At 40.8% G+C, this 18,850-nt stretch overlaps 3 protein-coding genes and 1 pseudogene across 3 annotated transcripts; 2 read left to right on the plus strand and 2 right to left on the minus strand.

The window, feature by feature from the left end:
• Positions 1–10,688, plus strand: part of LOC131675840 (uncharacterized) — a 69,557-nt pseudogene extending 58,869 nt beyond the window's left edge.
• Positions 10,689–10,916: 228 nt separating this feature from the next.
• On the plus strand, positions 10,917–11,729 carry LOC131675841 (uncharacterized protein K02A2.6-like). The gene has a single exon (XM_058954980.1). It carries the CDS (start codon positions 10,917–10,919, stop codon positions 11,727–11,729), a length of 813 nt encoding a protein of 270 aa, XP_058810963.1.
• Positions 11,730–14,944: 3,215 nt separating this feature from the next.
• Positions 14,945–15,454, minus strand: LOC131675842 (uncharacterized). Its single transcript, XM_058954981.1, has one exon. It carries the CDS (start codon positions 15,452–15,454, stop codon positions 14,945–14,947), a length of 510 nt encoding a protein of 169 aa, XP_058810964.1.
• Positions 15,455–15,747: 293 nt separating this feature from the next.
• LOC131675843 (uncharacterized) lies at positions 15,748–17,568 on the minus strand. The gene has a single exon (XM_058954982.1). The coding sequence runs from the start codon at positions 17,566–17,568 to the stop codon at positions 15,748–15,750; it is 1,821 nt and encodes a 606-aa protein (XP_058810965.1).
• Positions 17,569–18,850: the final 1,282 nt, after the last annotated feature.

An 18,850-nucleotide genomic window follows, 5' to 3' on the forward strand; every position in this document is an offset into this window, starting at 1 on the left:
CATAATTTAAAAGATTTATTTTAAAATTTAAATTGGTATACCCAACCGTTCTATTTGTTGTATACTTTAAAACGCGATTAGAACTGTGTTTTAAATACATAGGGCAGGACAGATACTCTGACTGCATAAACTGGGAAAACAATTTTAAGTCCAGTAACGCTTAATACATGGCTTGAATTGCTGCTGGGACGGTAAGTTCTGTTTTAAAATTTTCCGTTTTGTGCAATACGAAACAAAAGTGTTAGAAATTAGAAAACAAAAAGTTCTGCTGGGAATGTGATTGTTTCCGATGCAATTACACTCAGGTTTTTTTACGCGGGGGATACAGGCCGCGTAAATGAAAACCGCGTAAATTTCAAAATCCGCGTAAAAAACCGCGTAAAAACCTGAGTGTACTCTCCTATATAAAATACTACGCTGCTGAACAGTGCAATAACTACAGAAGCACGTTGTCAGATGCCTTTCTGATAAAAAAAAGATGGGTGGGTAATGTCAGAGACATAACCGGAGTGAGGTAGCATACACTTTAGACCGGTAAATTCTGCTCTAGAATAAGCTATTTCTACGCGATTTTGTCGTCTTTTGCACATTCATAGTTTATTTGGAGTATTTTTGGAACTATCAAGTTGACAATTTGCAACATTCATTGAAAATATTGTTGAATTTTTATGAATGAAGGCAAGAAAACGAGCGTTTGACCATCGCACAGTGATGCCGCGATGGCAAAAACCCCCAAAAAGTTTTTATTTAATTCATATGCCATATTATTTTTTCCCAATTCTACGGCACTTCAGACATCATACTTCCAATTTTCTTGATTATCGTATGACAAATAAGCTCTCCAGAGCATTTTGAACTAGGGGTGTTGAAAGATGTTTTTCATTCCTTTCATGGAAAACATATGGCGCTATAATGCAATAATACAACTAGGTTTTTAAATAGGAAGAAAAAGGCAGAAACGGATCACTCCAACTTTAATTTGTGGCAATTTTTGTGTACTTTAAGGAAATCTTAGTGCGATCTTGCGCAAATCTGCGACAAAAGAGTTATGATTAATTTTTTCACCGTTGACTGTAGAAACTACGCAAGGGCTAGGTATCAAGTGGTATGAAGTTGATAATAGCAATTTTTTTTTTTTGATTTCCAGAAAATAATTCAAGCTTATCTCAAATTTTGATGTCTTATTTTGATTATTAAGAACTATTGTGAAATAAACCGTCCAATGTTAAAAGTGATATTTTGATCATTTTGCACTTGGCCCATAACAGTACTTCTCACATTAACCAGGCCAACTAACGAATAAAATGGGTTTTTTGTATCGACAATGTTCAATTTATATTAAACCTTATTAATATGTTGGTTTCCACCCTAGAATCTTTTTTTTTCGTTCAAATGTTTTTTTTTCAGACATAGTTTTTAAAATGGCGTATCAAAACAATTTAAGAACATTGTGAATTATAAAAAAAGTTTGATCGAAATGACGAATGAGTAAATATCATTGCATAGTAAGTGGTAATTATTGACAAAATACACCGAAAAAAACACCATTTATTGCACCTAGCAGTGAGAATGAATAAAGTGAATAAAATGAACAATAAAATGTAATGAATTACATGAATATAATGAACGAAATAAAAGAATAGAATAAAATAAATAAATTGTATTAAATGAATAAAATGAACAAATTCTGGTTGGGCGATTTCAAAAATTTTTTTTTGTTTTACATATTTGTAATCTATACCTATATAATATCTATAAATGTATGGAATATCTATCACCCTGGCAAAACCGATTGAATCGTAAGTTTTAATAATAATATTCTATTTAAACTTTTATTTTATTATGCGTTTTCTATAAAGTCGTGTTTTCGTTTGTGTAGGCATGTTCCGTTCTAAAATTTTTAGTATATCGTGTGTTTACGAGTTTTGATTTAAAAAGTGTTACTATGGCCAGACACGAGCTATTTGGGATTCTAGGTAAAAGAAACAGTTAATTTTTTTGATCAGTGAAATAAAAAAAACCGCAATAAATACATCCTGGAAAACGATGCTCGAAATTCGACCTCACGGCTAGAAGACAGGGAAATGAATAGCATATAAATATAAGGAGTAGAACCAACCAAATGAATTTATGAATAAAATTTATATAACAAATAAAATGAATTAATCGAATAAAATAATTGAAGTAAAAAGAACTAATGATATGAATTAAGCAAATAAAATTAGCAATATGAATAAAATGAATAATATGAGGAAATTTAATAAAATTAATTAAATAAAACAAGGAAATTACATCAAAATAAATTAAAAAGAATAACACAAATAATGATGTAAAAAATTAAAGAACAATTTAAATATACAATGAAAAAAATAAACAAAATGATTAAAATGAATTCATAAGTGATAGGAATAAAAATGATTACATGAATAAATTTCATAAAAACCAATAAATTTAAACATCATATAAAATTTCTGTTCTTGATCAAACGATTCAAATTAATAAAAAATAACTTTTTCCTGCATTCGAGAACATTTTTAGTAAAAACGCTGTTTTAAGCTCTAAAAATTGTATTAAAAAATTCTTATCCATGAAACAAAAATTTATGAATGAAAAAAGAATCGTCAAGGTACGCGAAAAATTTATTACGATCAACTGAAAAAATAAGAAAATTGATTCAGTAGTTTTTCGACAATCGTGATCGCGAAAAAACCATTTTTAGTAAAACTACATTTCGAGATAATCGAGTTTAAAATTTCAAATTACCACTGCTCTTGGTAGACGAAGCGCGCTTGGAAGCACTGTAACATTCGATCTATTTCTCGGATCTCTATAAAAATATGGGAAAACATTCTCAAGGAGTTGTACTTTCAGATAAAGTAATAAAAAAATTTCGATCTTATGAAAAATGAAAAAGTACTTAACCGCTGAATAAAAATATGCTTTGTTGCTAAATTAGACAACATCTTCTCACAAGCGCGCTTCGTCTACCAAGAGCATCTGATCTCTCGCACCGGCAGTTGGGAAAAATGTTGAACATTCACCATTCAACCGTCTCCAGAGTGTTGAAGCGGTTCCAGGAGCGGTTGACGTTGGACCACGGCAAAGGAGCTGGAAGAAAACCGGGACCGGAGAACAAAAAGACGGAGGGAAAGGTGAAGCGGATGATTAAAGCAAATCCCAATGTCTCAAGCCGTGATTTGGCTAAAAAGATCGGCATGTCGCAGAGCTACGTCCAGAATGCAAAGAAGAGAGCTGGACTACATACATACAAGGTACAGAACTTCCCAAACCGCGATGAGCGGCAACAATCGACGGCTGAAACTCGGGCACGGAAGCTCTACGAGAAGATGCTGACAAAATATGGCTGCTGTGTGACGGACGAGTTTGGTCAAGGAAAAGTTTTTTTTTATTAACTTTTTTCCTTAAAAGTGACAAACTTGAATTTTTGACGGTAAGTAGGGAACATAATTACCTATCTTGGAACAAAATTTTATCCAAATCAAAAATGGGTTTTTATTTGCAAACCGACTTTAAATTTTTAAAATCGATTTTTTTCAGTGTAGGAGCCAATGAAGAATTTTTTCAATCTTTTTATTATTTGACTAATTTTGTGAAAATCACTTGTTTAACATTTTTTTGTAGGACTTGTCATTTTTTGACTATAGCCATTTGAAAAAAATTGGTAAAAAAAAGTTTTTTCAAAATACCGCCTAGATCATTTTTGGAAAAACAAAGTATGCAAAGTGGCTTTTTGTGACAAAGTCTTTATGTGCAGAAAATTTCATTAAAATCTGAGAGCTGCCAACTCTGAATACGATTTAGCGCAAAATTCGTCTTTTTGAAAGTTTGTTTGTAAGTTTTTGGAAAAGTGGTTACATAAAGTACCAAAAAGCCTGCCGGTACTTCCATCCCATTCTTTTCCACATTCTTATTTTTATTTTATTTTATAATTTCATAGTTTGTTTATAATTTAATCATTTAAACTTGTCATTTACAAAAATAGCTCAATTATGTGTTTAATCCTAAACTAGCATATTTTTATTTGTTATTCCTATACAATAATTGAATCCAGAGGGAAATATCAATCGCATGAATGGCAGTCACATTCTCCTTTCATTAAGTACATTTCGGCACTTTTTGGGTAACACTATTAGGAGTCTGTACAGAAATGGGATTAATACGAAATAATTTATCAAATTCATTATTTTTCTATTATTCAAAAGTGATTGAAATGCTTGTTTGTACACGAATTTATCACAAAGAAAACGGTTAGTGATATAGGGATACTTTATTCAGAAACATTATGTTGTATTAAAATATTGTGAAAACTTATTTTGGAGACTTTAATAAATATTGCGATAAATTTGGAAGTCTATTCAAGGTAGAGAATTAATGTCTTCAAAAAAGATTGTTTAGATTGTAACTTTGCTGAGAATGAAAATTTTCTATTAACATTTTTACAGTCGGTAGTTTTGTTGAGTTTTTTTATGATTACTGACCGCTGAGAATTACGATTAATGCAATCAAAATTCGACATTTATATGAGCCAAAACGCAGACTGTTGCATTACAGTCAGATGATCATTTCATCAAAAATTGCTCGATAAATACATACTTTTACTATTTTACCTTAAGGATTTATATATGTTGTGCTTGGCCAAAAACCGAAAATAAATTTCATATATTTGTGAGTATCATATCCTCAATAGCGTTTGGTGAACTTTTCATGGGGAACTGAGCACTCTGAAGTTCATGGGGTATACATGGGTGCAAGCTATATCACAGTGTATTTCCGGAGACCTGTTTCAAACTTTAAGTATTGTTGTGCCGCGTTTCAAATCAACGGGATCAAACAAATAATAGTCTTCTGTGCTCTACGTTCGGGTACGTTTTCATTGAAATGTGAATAAATTACACTACGTGATTATCTCGAGGCGACTTTTCGAAAAGTGACCGCGTGATGACTAAAATATTCTAAATACCGCTGAACCAATCGATCTGAAATTTTCAGAGACTGTTTATAATTACACAATTTCAATTTTAACTATTTACACTTGTCCAAATATGAAAGCTCCCAAAAACCGTTTTTTAAGAAAAGTCGTCATCATTCTCGAAAAAAAAATATCTTCGCCAAATCCGTTTTTCGCCAAATTCCCATTTTTTATGGTTGGTAACTGTGTGATAAGCTGTAGGTATCAAGAATATTACTATAATCTTTTATTAATTTTTAAAGCTTAGCCTAAGCTGATCTCGAATTTCAATAGTTTTTTTATTGCTTGGAACAGTTTTGAAATATGGCAAATGTTAAAAGTGATGGTTTAGATAATTTTGAATATGGTACACAATTATTCTTATTTCGCGTTTTAACTAGGCCAAATAGCCAAATAAAACTAATTTTTGTGACAATAATGTTCAATATATAATGAATTTCTTGAATATATTGAATATCTTGATTTATACCCTGTAATATCTTTTCGTCAAAATATATTAATAGTTTAATTGCTTTGAAGTCTGTACGAGGTAAAGTACCTTCAAAAAAGTTTCTTATGAAAAAATATTTTTTGTGGGACAACAAGTTATCGCAGGGTTCTGCAAAATTAAAATATCTGCATTTATTGAAAATTGGGGTTCCTATTTTCTGCAACCAACCAGTTTGAAGTTATTCACTGATTGTTTGAAAAAAATCATATATATTTCGATTTTATTAATTTTTCCATTCGATTAACAAAGAAGTTACGGTTAGTTAATAATATCGTGTTATTACTGTACTGCATTAATATTTATGAAAGATTGATTCCTAATCATTCAAAAAAATTCCACAGCTATTTGTTTTGGTGAGTTTCGTATCGTTATCGACTACCGGAATTAAAATTTCTGATTGCCACAGATAGCGATTATTGCAATTGTTTGCTCATTCAGCATGATTATAATCATACATTTCTCGAATAAGATTATGTTGGAAATCGATTCAGAGACCTGAAATCATGGAAAAAAGTTATCAAATAAATGTTTTTGTACACCTTTTGGGTTATTGCCAACTTCTGTATGGAGTGGAATCACTGTGCATCGTCCTACTACCAGCATCAGAGAAGTAGCAGATCAGCATTTTTCGCTACATGGCCTGTACCAAATAAACCGCTTGTAAGTCCACCGGAGGAAAGGCTCCCCGCAAGCAGTTGGCAACGAAGGCCGTGTAAAAGTGTCCCAGTCACGGTTGGCGTTAAGAAGCCTCATCGCTACCGAACAGAAACTGTCGCCCTGCGAAAAATTCACAGCTATCAGAAATCGAGCGGGCCTAAATTGTGACCCAAAATAAACCACAAACCAACAAGTTCTTTTCAGGACCAGCCAATTATAAAGTAAGATATAAATGAAATTTTCCTTTGCCTTACAACCTCCCTCCTGGCTTGAAATACTATCAATCTTCATGATGCTGTGCGGCGGGGGCACTAGTTTTTATTATAGTGGAAAATTTAGGTTTGCGCGTTTTCCCCAAAAAGTTTTTTAGCTGTGCTGTTTTCAAGGAAGTTGTAGTTGAATTCAAAATAAAATAGTTTATTTCTATTGTCAGAGATGGACCTTCCAACGAAAACTAGTCTGGCTCGCTTGGAATCAAATTGTACGGACCAACCACTGGTTTCACAAAATCTGTTATTTTCAGTAATTGTACATTCTACACAACTAGTCACAACTATTTCCAATCAGCGCAAAAGTCGAAGGTTTTCATTCAGTACAACAGCAGATTTTCACTTTTAGAAAAACAGGCAACATTCTGGCCGAAAATTTTGAAACGGAGCACCTATATCGAAACGTTAGAAAACGTTTTTGTAAATTGAATCATTACACTAACCTGTCTACAAATCACACAAATAACTTTTTTATTTTGTGCCATTCTTCTTGAAAGCGACGATATTGTTCACAAGCGGCGCACTTACTATCCAACGCTCTTGGCAAGCCACTTTCTGATGCTTGTAATAACAAAACTTCAATTCGATTCTTTGTCGATAAATTGATGGCCCTGAAAAGGGCCTTTTGTTTGGGCAGTGTTCGGAATTTACTTGGAGCTGGTGTATATGGTAACAGTTTTGGTGCCATCTGAGACGGCGTGCTTGGCCTACTCTTCTGACAGCAGCAAACGGACGGCGGTTAGAATTTCGCAGGAGATGCTGCAAACGAACTGCTGCATGCTGATGCTGCAAACGAACTGATCGTGAACAACAGCATGCTGAGTTTTTATACCTGACTACAGCACGATGTAAGCTCGTCCTTTTTTGTGTTGTCCTCAATATGTGTTCTTCGTAGCTCCACCCCTTTGTTGGTCGACCACATATTTTTGATAAAGAACAAATTTGAAATTGTGTTTCCAATACGGAGGTTATCGAACACTCAGGGTAAAAAGAGTAATGTAATACGGCACCTTGGTAAAATGTTTGAGAATTGAAATCTTTTTTGAATGCGCCTAGTAAACATTAAACTGTAAACAAACACACAAATGATAACTTTATTTTCTGTCATTCTACATGAAATCGACGATATTGTTCACAAGTAGCTCACTTGCCATCGAACGCTCTTGGCAAGCCACTTTCGGATGCTTGTAATAACAAAATTTCAATTCGATTCTTTGTTGATAAATTGATGGCCCTGAAAAGGGCCTTTTGTTTGGGCAGTGCTCGGCATTTAGTTGGAGCTGGTGTATTTGATAACATCTTTGGTGCCGTCTGAGACGGCTTGGCCAACTCTTCTGACAGCAGCAAACGGACGGCGGCTTGAATTTCGCGGGAGGTCATTGTCAAGCGCTTGTTGTAATGAGTCGGGCGGGAGACCTCGTTTGCAATGCATTCGAAAATGTCCAATAAATCTGTTTATGATGCTCTACGAGACTCTGGTATCTGGATGGACCTCTTTCAGCACCTTGTAGATGTAGATGTACAGTTTCAGTTACGATGCTACAAACGAACTGCTGCATGCTGATGTTGCAAACGAACTGAGCGTGAGCCACGGCATGCTGAGTTTTTATACCTGATTACAGCACAACGTAAGCTCGTCCTTTTTTGTGTTGTCCTCAATATGTATTCTTCGCAGCTCCTCCCCTTCGTTGGTCGATACACAAGAGAAAATTGTATTGAACGCGTCGGAGTGCCGTTTACTTAGTAGCGGTAATGGAATACCTTGCTGCTTAAGTGTTTAAATTGGAAGGAAATGCTGCCCGTGACAACAAAAAGACGAATTATCCCACGTCTTCAGCAGCTGGTGATTCGTAACAACGAAAAGTTGAACAAACTGCTCTCCGGAGTGACAATTGCTCAGGGCGGTGTGTTGCCAAATATCCAAGCCGTACTGCTTCCCAAGAACAAAATTGAAATTGTGTTTCCAATACGGAGATTATCGAACACTCAGGATAAAGAGAATAATGTAATACGGCACCTTGGTAAAATGTTTGAGAATTGAAACCTTTTTTGAATGCGCCTAGTATAAATGTTCACTCCAGTTTGTTTCTGACCATATTTGCAATTTGCGTACTGAAATAAATCATAATTTAGGGTTTAACCCAAATTGCTCTCCAGGGAGAAACAGAAAATGCAAAAAAAGAAATGATTTTGGTGGTCCTGAAAAGGGCCTTTTTTATAATGATACAAGTGAGTTCTACCTTTTCAACTTCCAAATCCATACAAAGTGCGTCCCTGCCGCTTCAGAGTATAGACGACATTCATTGAGGTTTTGCGCTTGGCGTGTTCAGTGTAGATCACGGCATCTCGGATGACATTTTCCTGCACACCATCAGCATTCGTAGATTAAATCGGAAATGCATTTTACACCACCACGACGAGCCAGACGCCGAATTTGGTGATTCCCTGGATTTTATCACGAAGAACCTTGCGATGACGCTTGGTAGGGAATGCAAACATGATACCGCTCATTGTACCGTCCGGACGAGCATGTTACTCGTGTGGTAAGCGAGCACCCACTGATACAAAACAAGCTCGCGTGACCTGTATATATAACATTCCCGTATGTAATGAAACGCTTACATGCTCCTTTTTGACGGCTCTGCGCGAGATGTGCTTGCAAATTTTCCTCGCTGTTTTCGAAGGATTTTCTAAAAAGCCTTGTTTTGGTTTATTTGTAGTAGTCGAGCTAGTTTCGAAATTTAATACGAAACACGTGCACGAATTTCCGATCAGATAGTGCAAAAATATTGCGATTTCGATTAGTAGAACGGAAGATATTCGCATTTCAAACCTGGGAAAATTTCTTAACTGAAATTTTTGAAACGGGACCCCATATTGAAACGTTAGAAATATTCTACTTCAAAAACATATAACCTAAATATGAAACATATGAAAGCCAATAGGCTCTTTACCCTACGCAGCTACAAAGCGCCGTAAACATAGATCAACAAATTATAACGCACACGCATGCATAAAAATAAATATTTTTTTCAACGCACACTCTCAAGCAGCACACATAAGTCGCATCCTGCCGTATTGAAGTAAATCCAAACCACCCCCACCTATCCACTTTGCAAATCATTCTGTGACACCGTGCTGGTACCCGAAAAATCCGCACACGGACGCCGCTGTCGAAAATGCATAGCGTCTACCGCTTAGTGTAGCGTCCAGACGCTGCAGCCATGGTCTTACCCGTTCGACATAAGAACAAAAACTGATTCAAACGTGTACGCGTCACCTCTATTTATAAACTAACCGTATATGGTTTGGTCACTGAGGTGCGAGTGAGTGCAAATGTCAACGTTGCCGAAAATTGATAGCGCTTATTACATCGCCCGGAGACGATGTTGCTCGTATGGGATATTAGCAACAACTGATTTAAACGGACATGCGTCGCTTCTATTTATGACTTATCGTGTTTTTTTTTTACTTTATTTTTATTAACGTGACTTTAAAAGTGTTTTTTTCATTCGTCACGAAAACTTATCGTGTTTGATTGAGCAACTAAGGTGCCCTCTAATGATGGCTGTGTCTGAGAAATTTGCCTCACGAATGGTAATTATCCCGTTTTTCGTGAACTTTTTAATTTTACCAATTTCCAAAAGTCTACTTTTATTGGGGAGATATTAAATTATTACCAATATTTAAGTTAGGTGTTTCTAAATCGGTTGGTGTATGAATGATTAAAATCCATCTAGTAATATCGGAGTTATAAGCGTGCATTGGAGATAGTTTAGATTTTAGAATGACACGTAGCCCCAGATAGTGGAGTAAGACATTTTCAATGTCAAAACAGAATGCAACTAAAACTCCCCGAAGACCGTGCTGGCAGTGCGGACAAATGCATTTTGTTGCTGACTGTTTCTACTCCACTCACACCTGCCGTAGCTGCGGAAAAGTGGGACATAAAGATGGCTATTGTGGATGCTTTTTCAAACCTGAGAATTCTGCAGCAGTTCCAGTACAACCACAGGAATCCAATGGAAAGAAAAAGAAGGCCAAGAATAAGAAGAAGTTCGATCCAAATGTTCAGACGAAGAGTGTTTATGCGGTCAACACAACTGGTGTTATCGGAAAGCGCAAATACATCGAAGTTAGTATTAACGGGTTTCTGATTGAGTTGCAAATCGATTGCGGATCAGATTATATGATTATTTCGGACGAATCGTTACAACAGCTAGGTGATCCAGAGAAACGCTCCACAGCTCTTAAAGTGCATCAGGAAAACCGCTTTCACTAATTGCGGAATTTGAGTGTCAAATTACGTTGAGAGGAATGACGAGATCGTCGGTGTGCTACGTGACGTCAGTGAAAGGATTCAACGTGCTCGGAAGTGATCTCGTGGATATCTTTGGTCTGTATGACATTCTGCAAGCTAACCGCAACCGATAGGAAATCAGACACGTACAGCAATAAGCTAAAGCAAACATTTCCAGCCGTTTTTCAAGAAGGTCTTGGACGATGCACAATGACGAAGGTACAGCTGTTTCTTCAAGCGGGTGTAAAACTGGTATTTAAACCTAGAAGACCAGTGCCGTTTCACTCACAACAACTGGTTGAGAAGGAACTACAAAGACTGCAGAACCTTGACGTTATTGAACAAATAGATTTCTCGAACTGGGCTGCACCCATCGTTGCGGTTCGGAAGGCACAATGTGACGCAGACGGCGATCCTGTGGTCCGCATATGCGCGGATAATTCCACGGGGCTCAATGCAGTGTTAGAGGCAATTAAATTTCCCATACCAACACCCGATGAGATTTTTGCGAAACTGGGCGGTAGTCAGTATAACAGCTTGCTGGATTTATCGGACGCCTACCTGCAGCTGGAAGTCGAAGAGGATTCACAAAAGCTCTTGACGATCAACACCCACAAAGGGCTCTTCAAATACAAGCGGCTTCCTTCAGGAGTGAAGTCGGCTCCAGGGGCCTTCCAAAAAGTGATCGATAACATGATTGGTGATTTGCCAGGACCGGAATCTCTTCTCGACGACGTGATCGTTTTCGGTAAAACTCGAGCTGAACACGATCGTAATCTAAACAATACTCTTCAAAGAATCCAAGAGTTTGGGTTTCGACTGAAGCTTGAGAAGTGCAAATTTTGCGTCGCTCGGGTCAAGTATCTAGACCACATCATCGATCGCGATGTCCTTCGCACAGATCCGGAAAAGATTGCAGCTATTACTCAGATGCCAGCACCTAAAAATGTCAGAGTTGTGTTCTTTCTTGGGTGCCGTAAATTATTATGCAAAGTTCATCAGGGAAATGCACTTCCTGCGTAAACCGTTGGACCAGTTGCTCCAAAAAGACAAACATTGGGAGTGGACCGACGAATGTCAGCGTTCGTATTTGCGCTTTAAAGAATTGTTACAAACACATCTGATGCTTACACACTATAATCCTCAATTGCAGATTGTTTTTGCAGCAGATGCGTCCAGCACTGGTATTGGAGCGAACATTCGCCATCGATTTACTGATGGTACCGAAAAGGTGATTCAGCACGCGTCGAGGTCATTAACTCCTTTGGCGCTCGTTTATGCCGTAACCAAATTTCATAGAATGCTCTTGGGACGCCATTTTATCCTCGAAACCGACCACCAACCACTCCTTCGTATATTTGGTTCGCACAAGGGAATACCAATACACACGTCAAACAGACTGCAGCGTTTCGCGTTGACAATGCTATGTTATGATTTCAAGATCGAATTTGTCAGCACAACCATGTTCGGGTATGCAGGTGTTCTCTCGAGACTGATTAACTGGGCAGCGAAACCGGAGGAAGACTATATAATTGCTTCGGTGAAACTAGAGGAAGATCTTATAGCTGTTCTGGAGGATTCAGTCAAAAATACTCCTATCACATCCGCTATGATTGCACCTGCTAGCAAACACGACAAAGTGCTCAAACGGGTACTTCAGAGCATTGATAGTGGGTGGTCATCCGGAACAGATGATTCGGACCTGAAGGTATTTTACAATCCGAAGGAAAGCCTGACTGTAGTTCAAGGATGTATTCTTGTATATAGATGTATAGCGTGTGGTTGTTCCCCAGCCCTGCCAGAAGTGGATTCTTCAACGACTACACCAAGGACATCCCGGCATTGTTCGAATGAAGTCATAAGCCCGAAGTTTTGTCTTCTGGCCTGGCATAGACGGGCAGATTGAATCTTTCGTAAAGCAGTGTAATAATTGTGCGTCTGTAGCCAAATCTCCAGCTCATGCCACTCCAGAAGCGTGGCCAATTCCATCCGGACCATGGCAGTGTCTGCATATAGATTTTGCGGGGCCAATCGATGGTCTCTGGTTGTTAATCATCGTGGATATACCCAATGAGCACTGTTCGCGCGCGCGTAATACCGGGTTCTTCGGACACGTTGAAACAGTAATTTTTCACTACTGAAAACACTAATTTTATTGCGCGAACGAAAAGCTAATTTTATTTTCACGGAGCGAAAGGTAGACGATCTTATCGTCACAGTGGTTTATTTGATCTGATCTGATAGTACATAGATCGACTGGCCGGCTGCCGGGTCAAGCACGATAACAGAAGGCCTATTCGCACTACCTGCACTCGTGGAGTGAAACAGGCCAAAGGATCCTATGGGAGAAAGCGAGAACGATCTGATCGCAACGTGTGGATCATATTGGGGATGATCAAGTTTCCCTGACTGAACATTTAGTCTCTCGCTCGAACGTATGCCGGCCGCCTTGGAATCTCAACGATTTCAAACTATTTACCTCCTATTCTAACTACTTCCAGATAAATTCAATTTTTCTGATTTGTTTTGATTCCTACTGCTACTATATATACATATAATTATAATTTACTGCTACTGCTGGGAACGTTGACCGTGACCCAATTTCGATGCGGGTTATATACTATTGCTGATGAAGTCCTAGTGACCTACTTTTTACGATGGCTATATACTGCAACTGCACCGTAAATTAGCTGATTTTCTTCGTACTGTGTCGGGATGTCGATCTAGTGTTTTGACTGCTGCATTTTTAACGGTGACATTGGTGTTGTTGTTTCTCAACGGATTGAACATCTTGCTGTGCTGGAACTACTGTTATCATTTTCACCGCTTGCTCGCGGATGTGTATATTTCCTGTTACTGGAACGGTTGATCGTCGATGTTGGATGCGTTTGAAGCTTTTCTCATGGATACTGATGGACGGATGGACTGGTAGACTCGATTGGATGAATTAACGATTGTGTTGGTTCAGCGACTAAGCCGCCGACTGGCTGATGTCGTCCTTGATGGTACAGCGGACCTGTGCCGCCGGCTGGCTGGAATCGTCTTCGAAAGTGCAGCGGATCTGTGCCGCCGACTGGCTGATGTCATCGTCGATGGTGATGATACATGCTGGGATAAAAACGGGTACTTTTTAAAAGGTAAAATGATACAACGAAATGACTTCCCTGGAACGGAGGCCCTATGGCCTCCGCGGTCACCCCTTGGTGACGATGAACTCCATCTTTCGTGCTGATTGAAGATAACTCTTGGCATCTCGACGGTAGACCTGGGCAGATTGATCTACGATGATTGCGACGAAGCTACTACGTTGGTGAAACCGCCTAAGCGAGCTGGCCATGCTCGTTGACGACCTCGGCGTAGAGCGGGAAGGTAGAATTGCGCAGTTCTTCCTTCGGAAATGGTTCTGCTGGTGTCGTACCTCGAAATAATCAAGCGTAATACTTGAGTTAGTATTAATTCTAACGTGGCGCGGCCGTGAGCACGAGCTGGCGTCGAGCGCCGCTGCTGTGGTTGAACGGTCAACCGAACTGGAACATTTTGCACGAACAGATGCACAAGGCATGCATGACAACCACCACCGAAAACAACACAGTTACCTTTTCTCAGATGAACGGCTTGAATAAGCGTTCGGAGCGACGGGTCTACAAGACGCTCAGGGATGTATAATGACTGAGAAAGAGAATTCAATTAGGTTTTTGAAAGTTCAAGAAATGCATAACTTAACTGGTGTGCGGAGGCCTCCTGGCCTCCGCCGTTGGAGGAGTCTAGTTCTCCTCGGCTGATGAAATGAAGTTATTGCGGATGGGTAGCACGCAGATCTTCGAGATCGCTCGTTTATAACTACCATCCTTCGTCTGTACCTTGACGACTCGTACGTTTTGATCTGGTCCCTGCTGAATCTCCGTCACTCGCGCTAGTTGCCATTTTAACGGAGGTAGATTCTCTTCCTTGAGAACAACCATAGTGCCTACACGTATGTTGTCTCTTTGCCGTGTCCACTTTGTCCTGTTGTGAAGATTCGACAAGTACTGTGTCGACAATTTCTTCCACAACTGCTGCGTGAACCGCTGTGTTTTTTGCCAAGCAGATAGTCGGTTTTCAGGTATCGCTTCGAGATCGGGCTCTGGAATTGCTGTCAGAGGTCGCTGTACCAAGAAATGTCCCGGTGTTAGCGCTTCGTAATCGTCTGGGTCGTTGCTAACTGGGGTGAGCGGTCGGGAATTCAAAATCGCCTCGATCTAAACCAAAACCGTCTGCATTTCGTCATACACTAGGGTGTGCAAGCCGATCGTACGTTTGAATAGCGTTTTGAAGGATTTTACCGCCGACTCCCATAGCCCACCGAAGTTTGGTGAACGTGCTGGAATAAACCGGAATTCTATTTGGTCGTCTGCTGTGTCCTTTGTGACAGCGTTCTGGAACTGTTGGCTGTGAAACAGCCGGCGAAGTTCATCCAGCTCCCGTTTTGCACCGACGAAATTCTTAGCATTGTCACACATAATCAAATCGGGTCTACCACGTCGAGATGTAAATCGCTTCAACGATGCTAGGAACGCTTGTGTGGTGAGGTCTGCGACTATCTCCAAGTGTACTGCCTTGGTGACTACGCAAACGTAAACTGCGACAAAACATTTTACAGGCTGGCAACGTCGATGCGGATAAATCAAAGAAAATGGTCGGCAGTAATCTACTCCGACTCTTCGAAACGGTGAACAGGGAGTTACTCTCTCGGGTGGAAGATCTGCCATGATCTGATCCTGTGCCTTGGGCCTTACTCGAAAGCAAGCGACGCACTCGTGGATTACCTGCCGTACCAGGTTTCTGGTGTACACTGGCCAGAATTGCTATCGCATGGCCGAAATCAACAGCTGCTGTCCCGCATGGAATAGCTTTCGATGGTAGTAAACTACTACGATTTTTGTCAGCGGGTGATGAGGGTCAAGAATATACGGATGCTTGCGATTCGCTAACACAGCTGCATGCAGTAACCGGCCGCCGACGCACAGTATGCCTTCGCGCATTATTTCACTAAAGCCGATTCTCAAGGCTTTAGTGAAATAATGCGCGACGAATCTCGCACGTGGGGTTGCTTGGACAAATCGGCAAGCTCCTGCGGAAAGCTTTCTTGTTGAGCTAGCCGCACTAGCATTTGTAATACCTCATCGAGTTCTGATGCCGTGATAGGACTGTGCCTTCTGCAGTTGCGGTTGACTGCTTGAGCGTTGAACCGAAAACGGCGAATGTAAGCCGTAATACGAACTAGCTCCGACAGTGACGATCGTAGTTTGAAAATCTCACTGGGAGTGGTTGACTGGAGAACCAACGTTGTAGTCTTTTCCTCCAAATCTGCTGACTCGATGTTTTCTTCCCTTATCTCCTTGGTCTCAGGTCGATACGCTTCTTCCAATAACAGCCAGTGTGGTCCGTCAAACCAAGCATGTTGGTACTGAAGCTGCGCTGGGGTCATCCCACGGGAGATTATGTCTGCTGGATTTTCTACACCTGCGACGTGATTCCAAGTGCCGTCCTTCGTGATGTGCTGAATCTCAGAAACTCGATTTGCGACGAACTGCTTCCATCTTGACGGCGACGATGATAACCAGCACTTAACGATCATCGAGTCTGTCCAAAAGAACGATTTTGCAGAAATGCGGAGACTCTGTACGACCTTTTCGTACAAATGAGCAAGCAAAAGCGCGGACGATAATTCCAAGCGGGGTATAGACTGCTTTTTCTTCTTCTTTTTTAGGTTTTCAAGCGGAGCAACCCGCGACTTGGACGTCAACAGCCGCACAGCTACGGACCCAGCCTCTGTAACTGTTCTAATGTACACGCAGGCTCCATACGCTAGCTCAGATGCGTCACAGAATCCGTGAATTTCCACTTCTGCACTGCTGCTAATGCTTTCAACCCACCGGGGGACCGAGAGGCTATCCAAACCGACGAGGTTTCTCCGATATTCGTGCCAATACTCTTGCAACTCTGCAGTCAGCGGTTCATCCCAAGAACACTCCTGCTTCCACAATTCTTGGATGAAGATTTTCGCTTGGATGATGACTGGCCCCACGAGCCCTAGGGGGTCAAACAATCGCGAGACGTCTGACAGCACTGTGCGCTTGGAAATTACCGCAGCAGAGCTCCAGACCGGGGTAGTGAATCGAAAGCGATCGGTACTGGGTTCCCAGACAAGTCCTAGCGTCTTGATAGTTGAGCTAGACGAGTCTAACTCCAGAATCGAACTGTCGTCCCTTAAGTGTTCAGGGACATTTAGTAGCAGCTCTCTGTTGTTAGAATTCCACTTACGTAGTGAAAACCTAGCTGACTCCAGAAGCTCGACCAGCTGCTGTATCAGCTTCTTTCCATCCTCTACGTCGTCTACACCTGAGAGCATATCATCCACGTAGAAATCTTGCTTCAGCACCTTAGCAGCTTCTGGATGCATTTCTGCTCCTTCTTCCGCCAAACTTCGCAGACATTTCGTGGCCAGATACGGTGCAGACGCGGTTCCGTACGTGACTGTGGTTAGCTCGAACATACGGATTGGCTCTTCTATAGAATCTCTCCATAAGATTCGCTGTAGGGATTGATCCGCTACCTGTACTCGAACCATTCGATACATCTTGGCGATATCGGCAACAATTGCAAATCGGTGCGTACGAAAACGTAGCGTGATGCTGAGGAGATCTTCCTGAACAACGGGACCGACCATCAAGCCGTCGTTCAATGAAATTCCTGTTGATGTACGACAGGAAGCGTCGAAAACTACTCGGAGTTTCGTGGTGGTGCTGTCCGGCTTCAGAACAGCGTGATGCGGTAAATAATACTTCTTGCCTCCGTCGATATCCTCGATCACCTCCTTCATATGCCCGAGAGTTAGATATTCGTGGATGAATTCAGAATATACCGTCTTCAGGACCGGATTAGCTGCGAATCGCCGTTCGAGTCCCACGAACCGCTTAAGTGCTGTTGCCTTTGAATCTCCCAATTCCAAAATTTAGTAAGCTGCTCTTCGACCTCCGCTGTCGAGCATACGTGAACCAGTGAGCATAGTTCGCCGCTTGAACTGTTAGGAATGCGTCCCGAAAGTATCCACCCAAACACCGTATTCTGCAGAGTCGGTCCTGACGGTGTTGCTCTCTGTCGCTCATTCTTCAGCAAGTCCATGTAATACTCCGCCCCTATGATCAAATCAACTGGGCCAGGCTCGTGGAAACCGGGGTCGGCTATCAGAGTAGAATCTGGAAGATCCCACTCGGCAGGATTGCAACTCGTCGTAGGCAAAAGAACAGTCAATTTCGGTAGTACATGGAACTGCATTTCTGCGATGAAGGATGATATAATCCTGGATCTGGGACTGATCTCTGCACTGATCAATTTGGTGGAAACTGATCGAGATGAACCGATTCCTTGAACTGACAAATATGTAGGGGATTCATGAAACTGCAGCTTGTTCGCAAAACTTGCTGTCATTAGACAGTGCTGAGAACACGAATCTAGCAGGGCTCGTGCGAGCGTTGTTCTGCCAAAACGGTCCTTGATTGTCACGAGACCGGTTGACAGGAGTATGTTGTGTGTTAGTGTGATGGGGAGTGCAACATAATTTTGACTTGTGGTGGGTGTGGTTGTGGTTGGCTGTGTGTTGTTTGTGCGCTGCGAGTTGGCAGTATTAGTGTGTATGTGTTGGTTCGGATTGTGTTGCTTAGTCTGTAACTGTCTCGGTTGCGTGTCTTGAGACAGAGGATTCGGCTGCGAGTGTGGAACGGAGGATTTGGGTGCTCCATGTAGCATGGAGTGGTGCTTCTGTTGGCAATGACGACAGACCCCTCTCTCACAGGAACTTGAATAGTGTCCAGGACGCAGACAGTTACGACACAACCTGTGCTTAGCAACAGCTTCGATGCGCTCCGAAACCTTCATTCGTTGAAACATAGCACACTGGGAAGGAGGATGCCACGATTCACTGCATAATGTGCATCTGTTCGACGTCTTTACAACAGTGTGACAGACGGTTGATTTAGAAGAACGATGATCGATGGTCTGGGATTTTGCAGGAGCGACTGATTGGAGAACATCACAGTGGTTGCGGAGAAAACGGAGAAGGGCTGCATACGTGGGAACCTCCTTCGAGTTGTGAGTCTCCCACT

Source organism: Topomyia yanbarensis, chromosome 1, assembly GCF_030247195.1.
Source record: "Topomyia yanbarensis strain Yona2022 chromosome 1, ASM3024719v1, whole genome shotgun sequence".
NCBI lineage: Eukaryota > Metazoa > Arthropoda > Insecta > Diptera > Culicidae > Topomyia > Topomyia yanbarensis.

Coding starts and splice junctions, on each gene's coding strand:
- LOC131675843 (XM_058954982.1), bottom strand. CDS start 17,568: ATGAAGGAGGTGATCGAGGATATCGACGGAGGCAAGAAGTATTATTTA.
- LOC131675842 (XM_058954981.1), bottom strand. CDS start 15,454: ATGGCAGATCTTCCACCCGAGAGAGTAACTCCCTGTTCACCGTTTCGA.
- LOC131675841 (XM_058954980.1), top strand. CDS start 10,917: ATGACGAAGGTACAGCTGTTTCTTCAAGCGGGTGTAAAACTGGTATTT.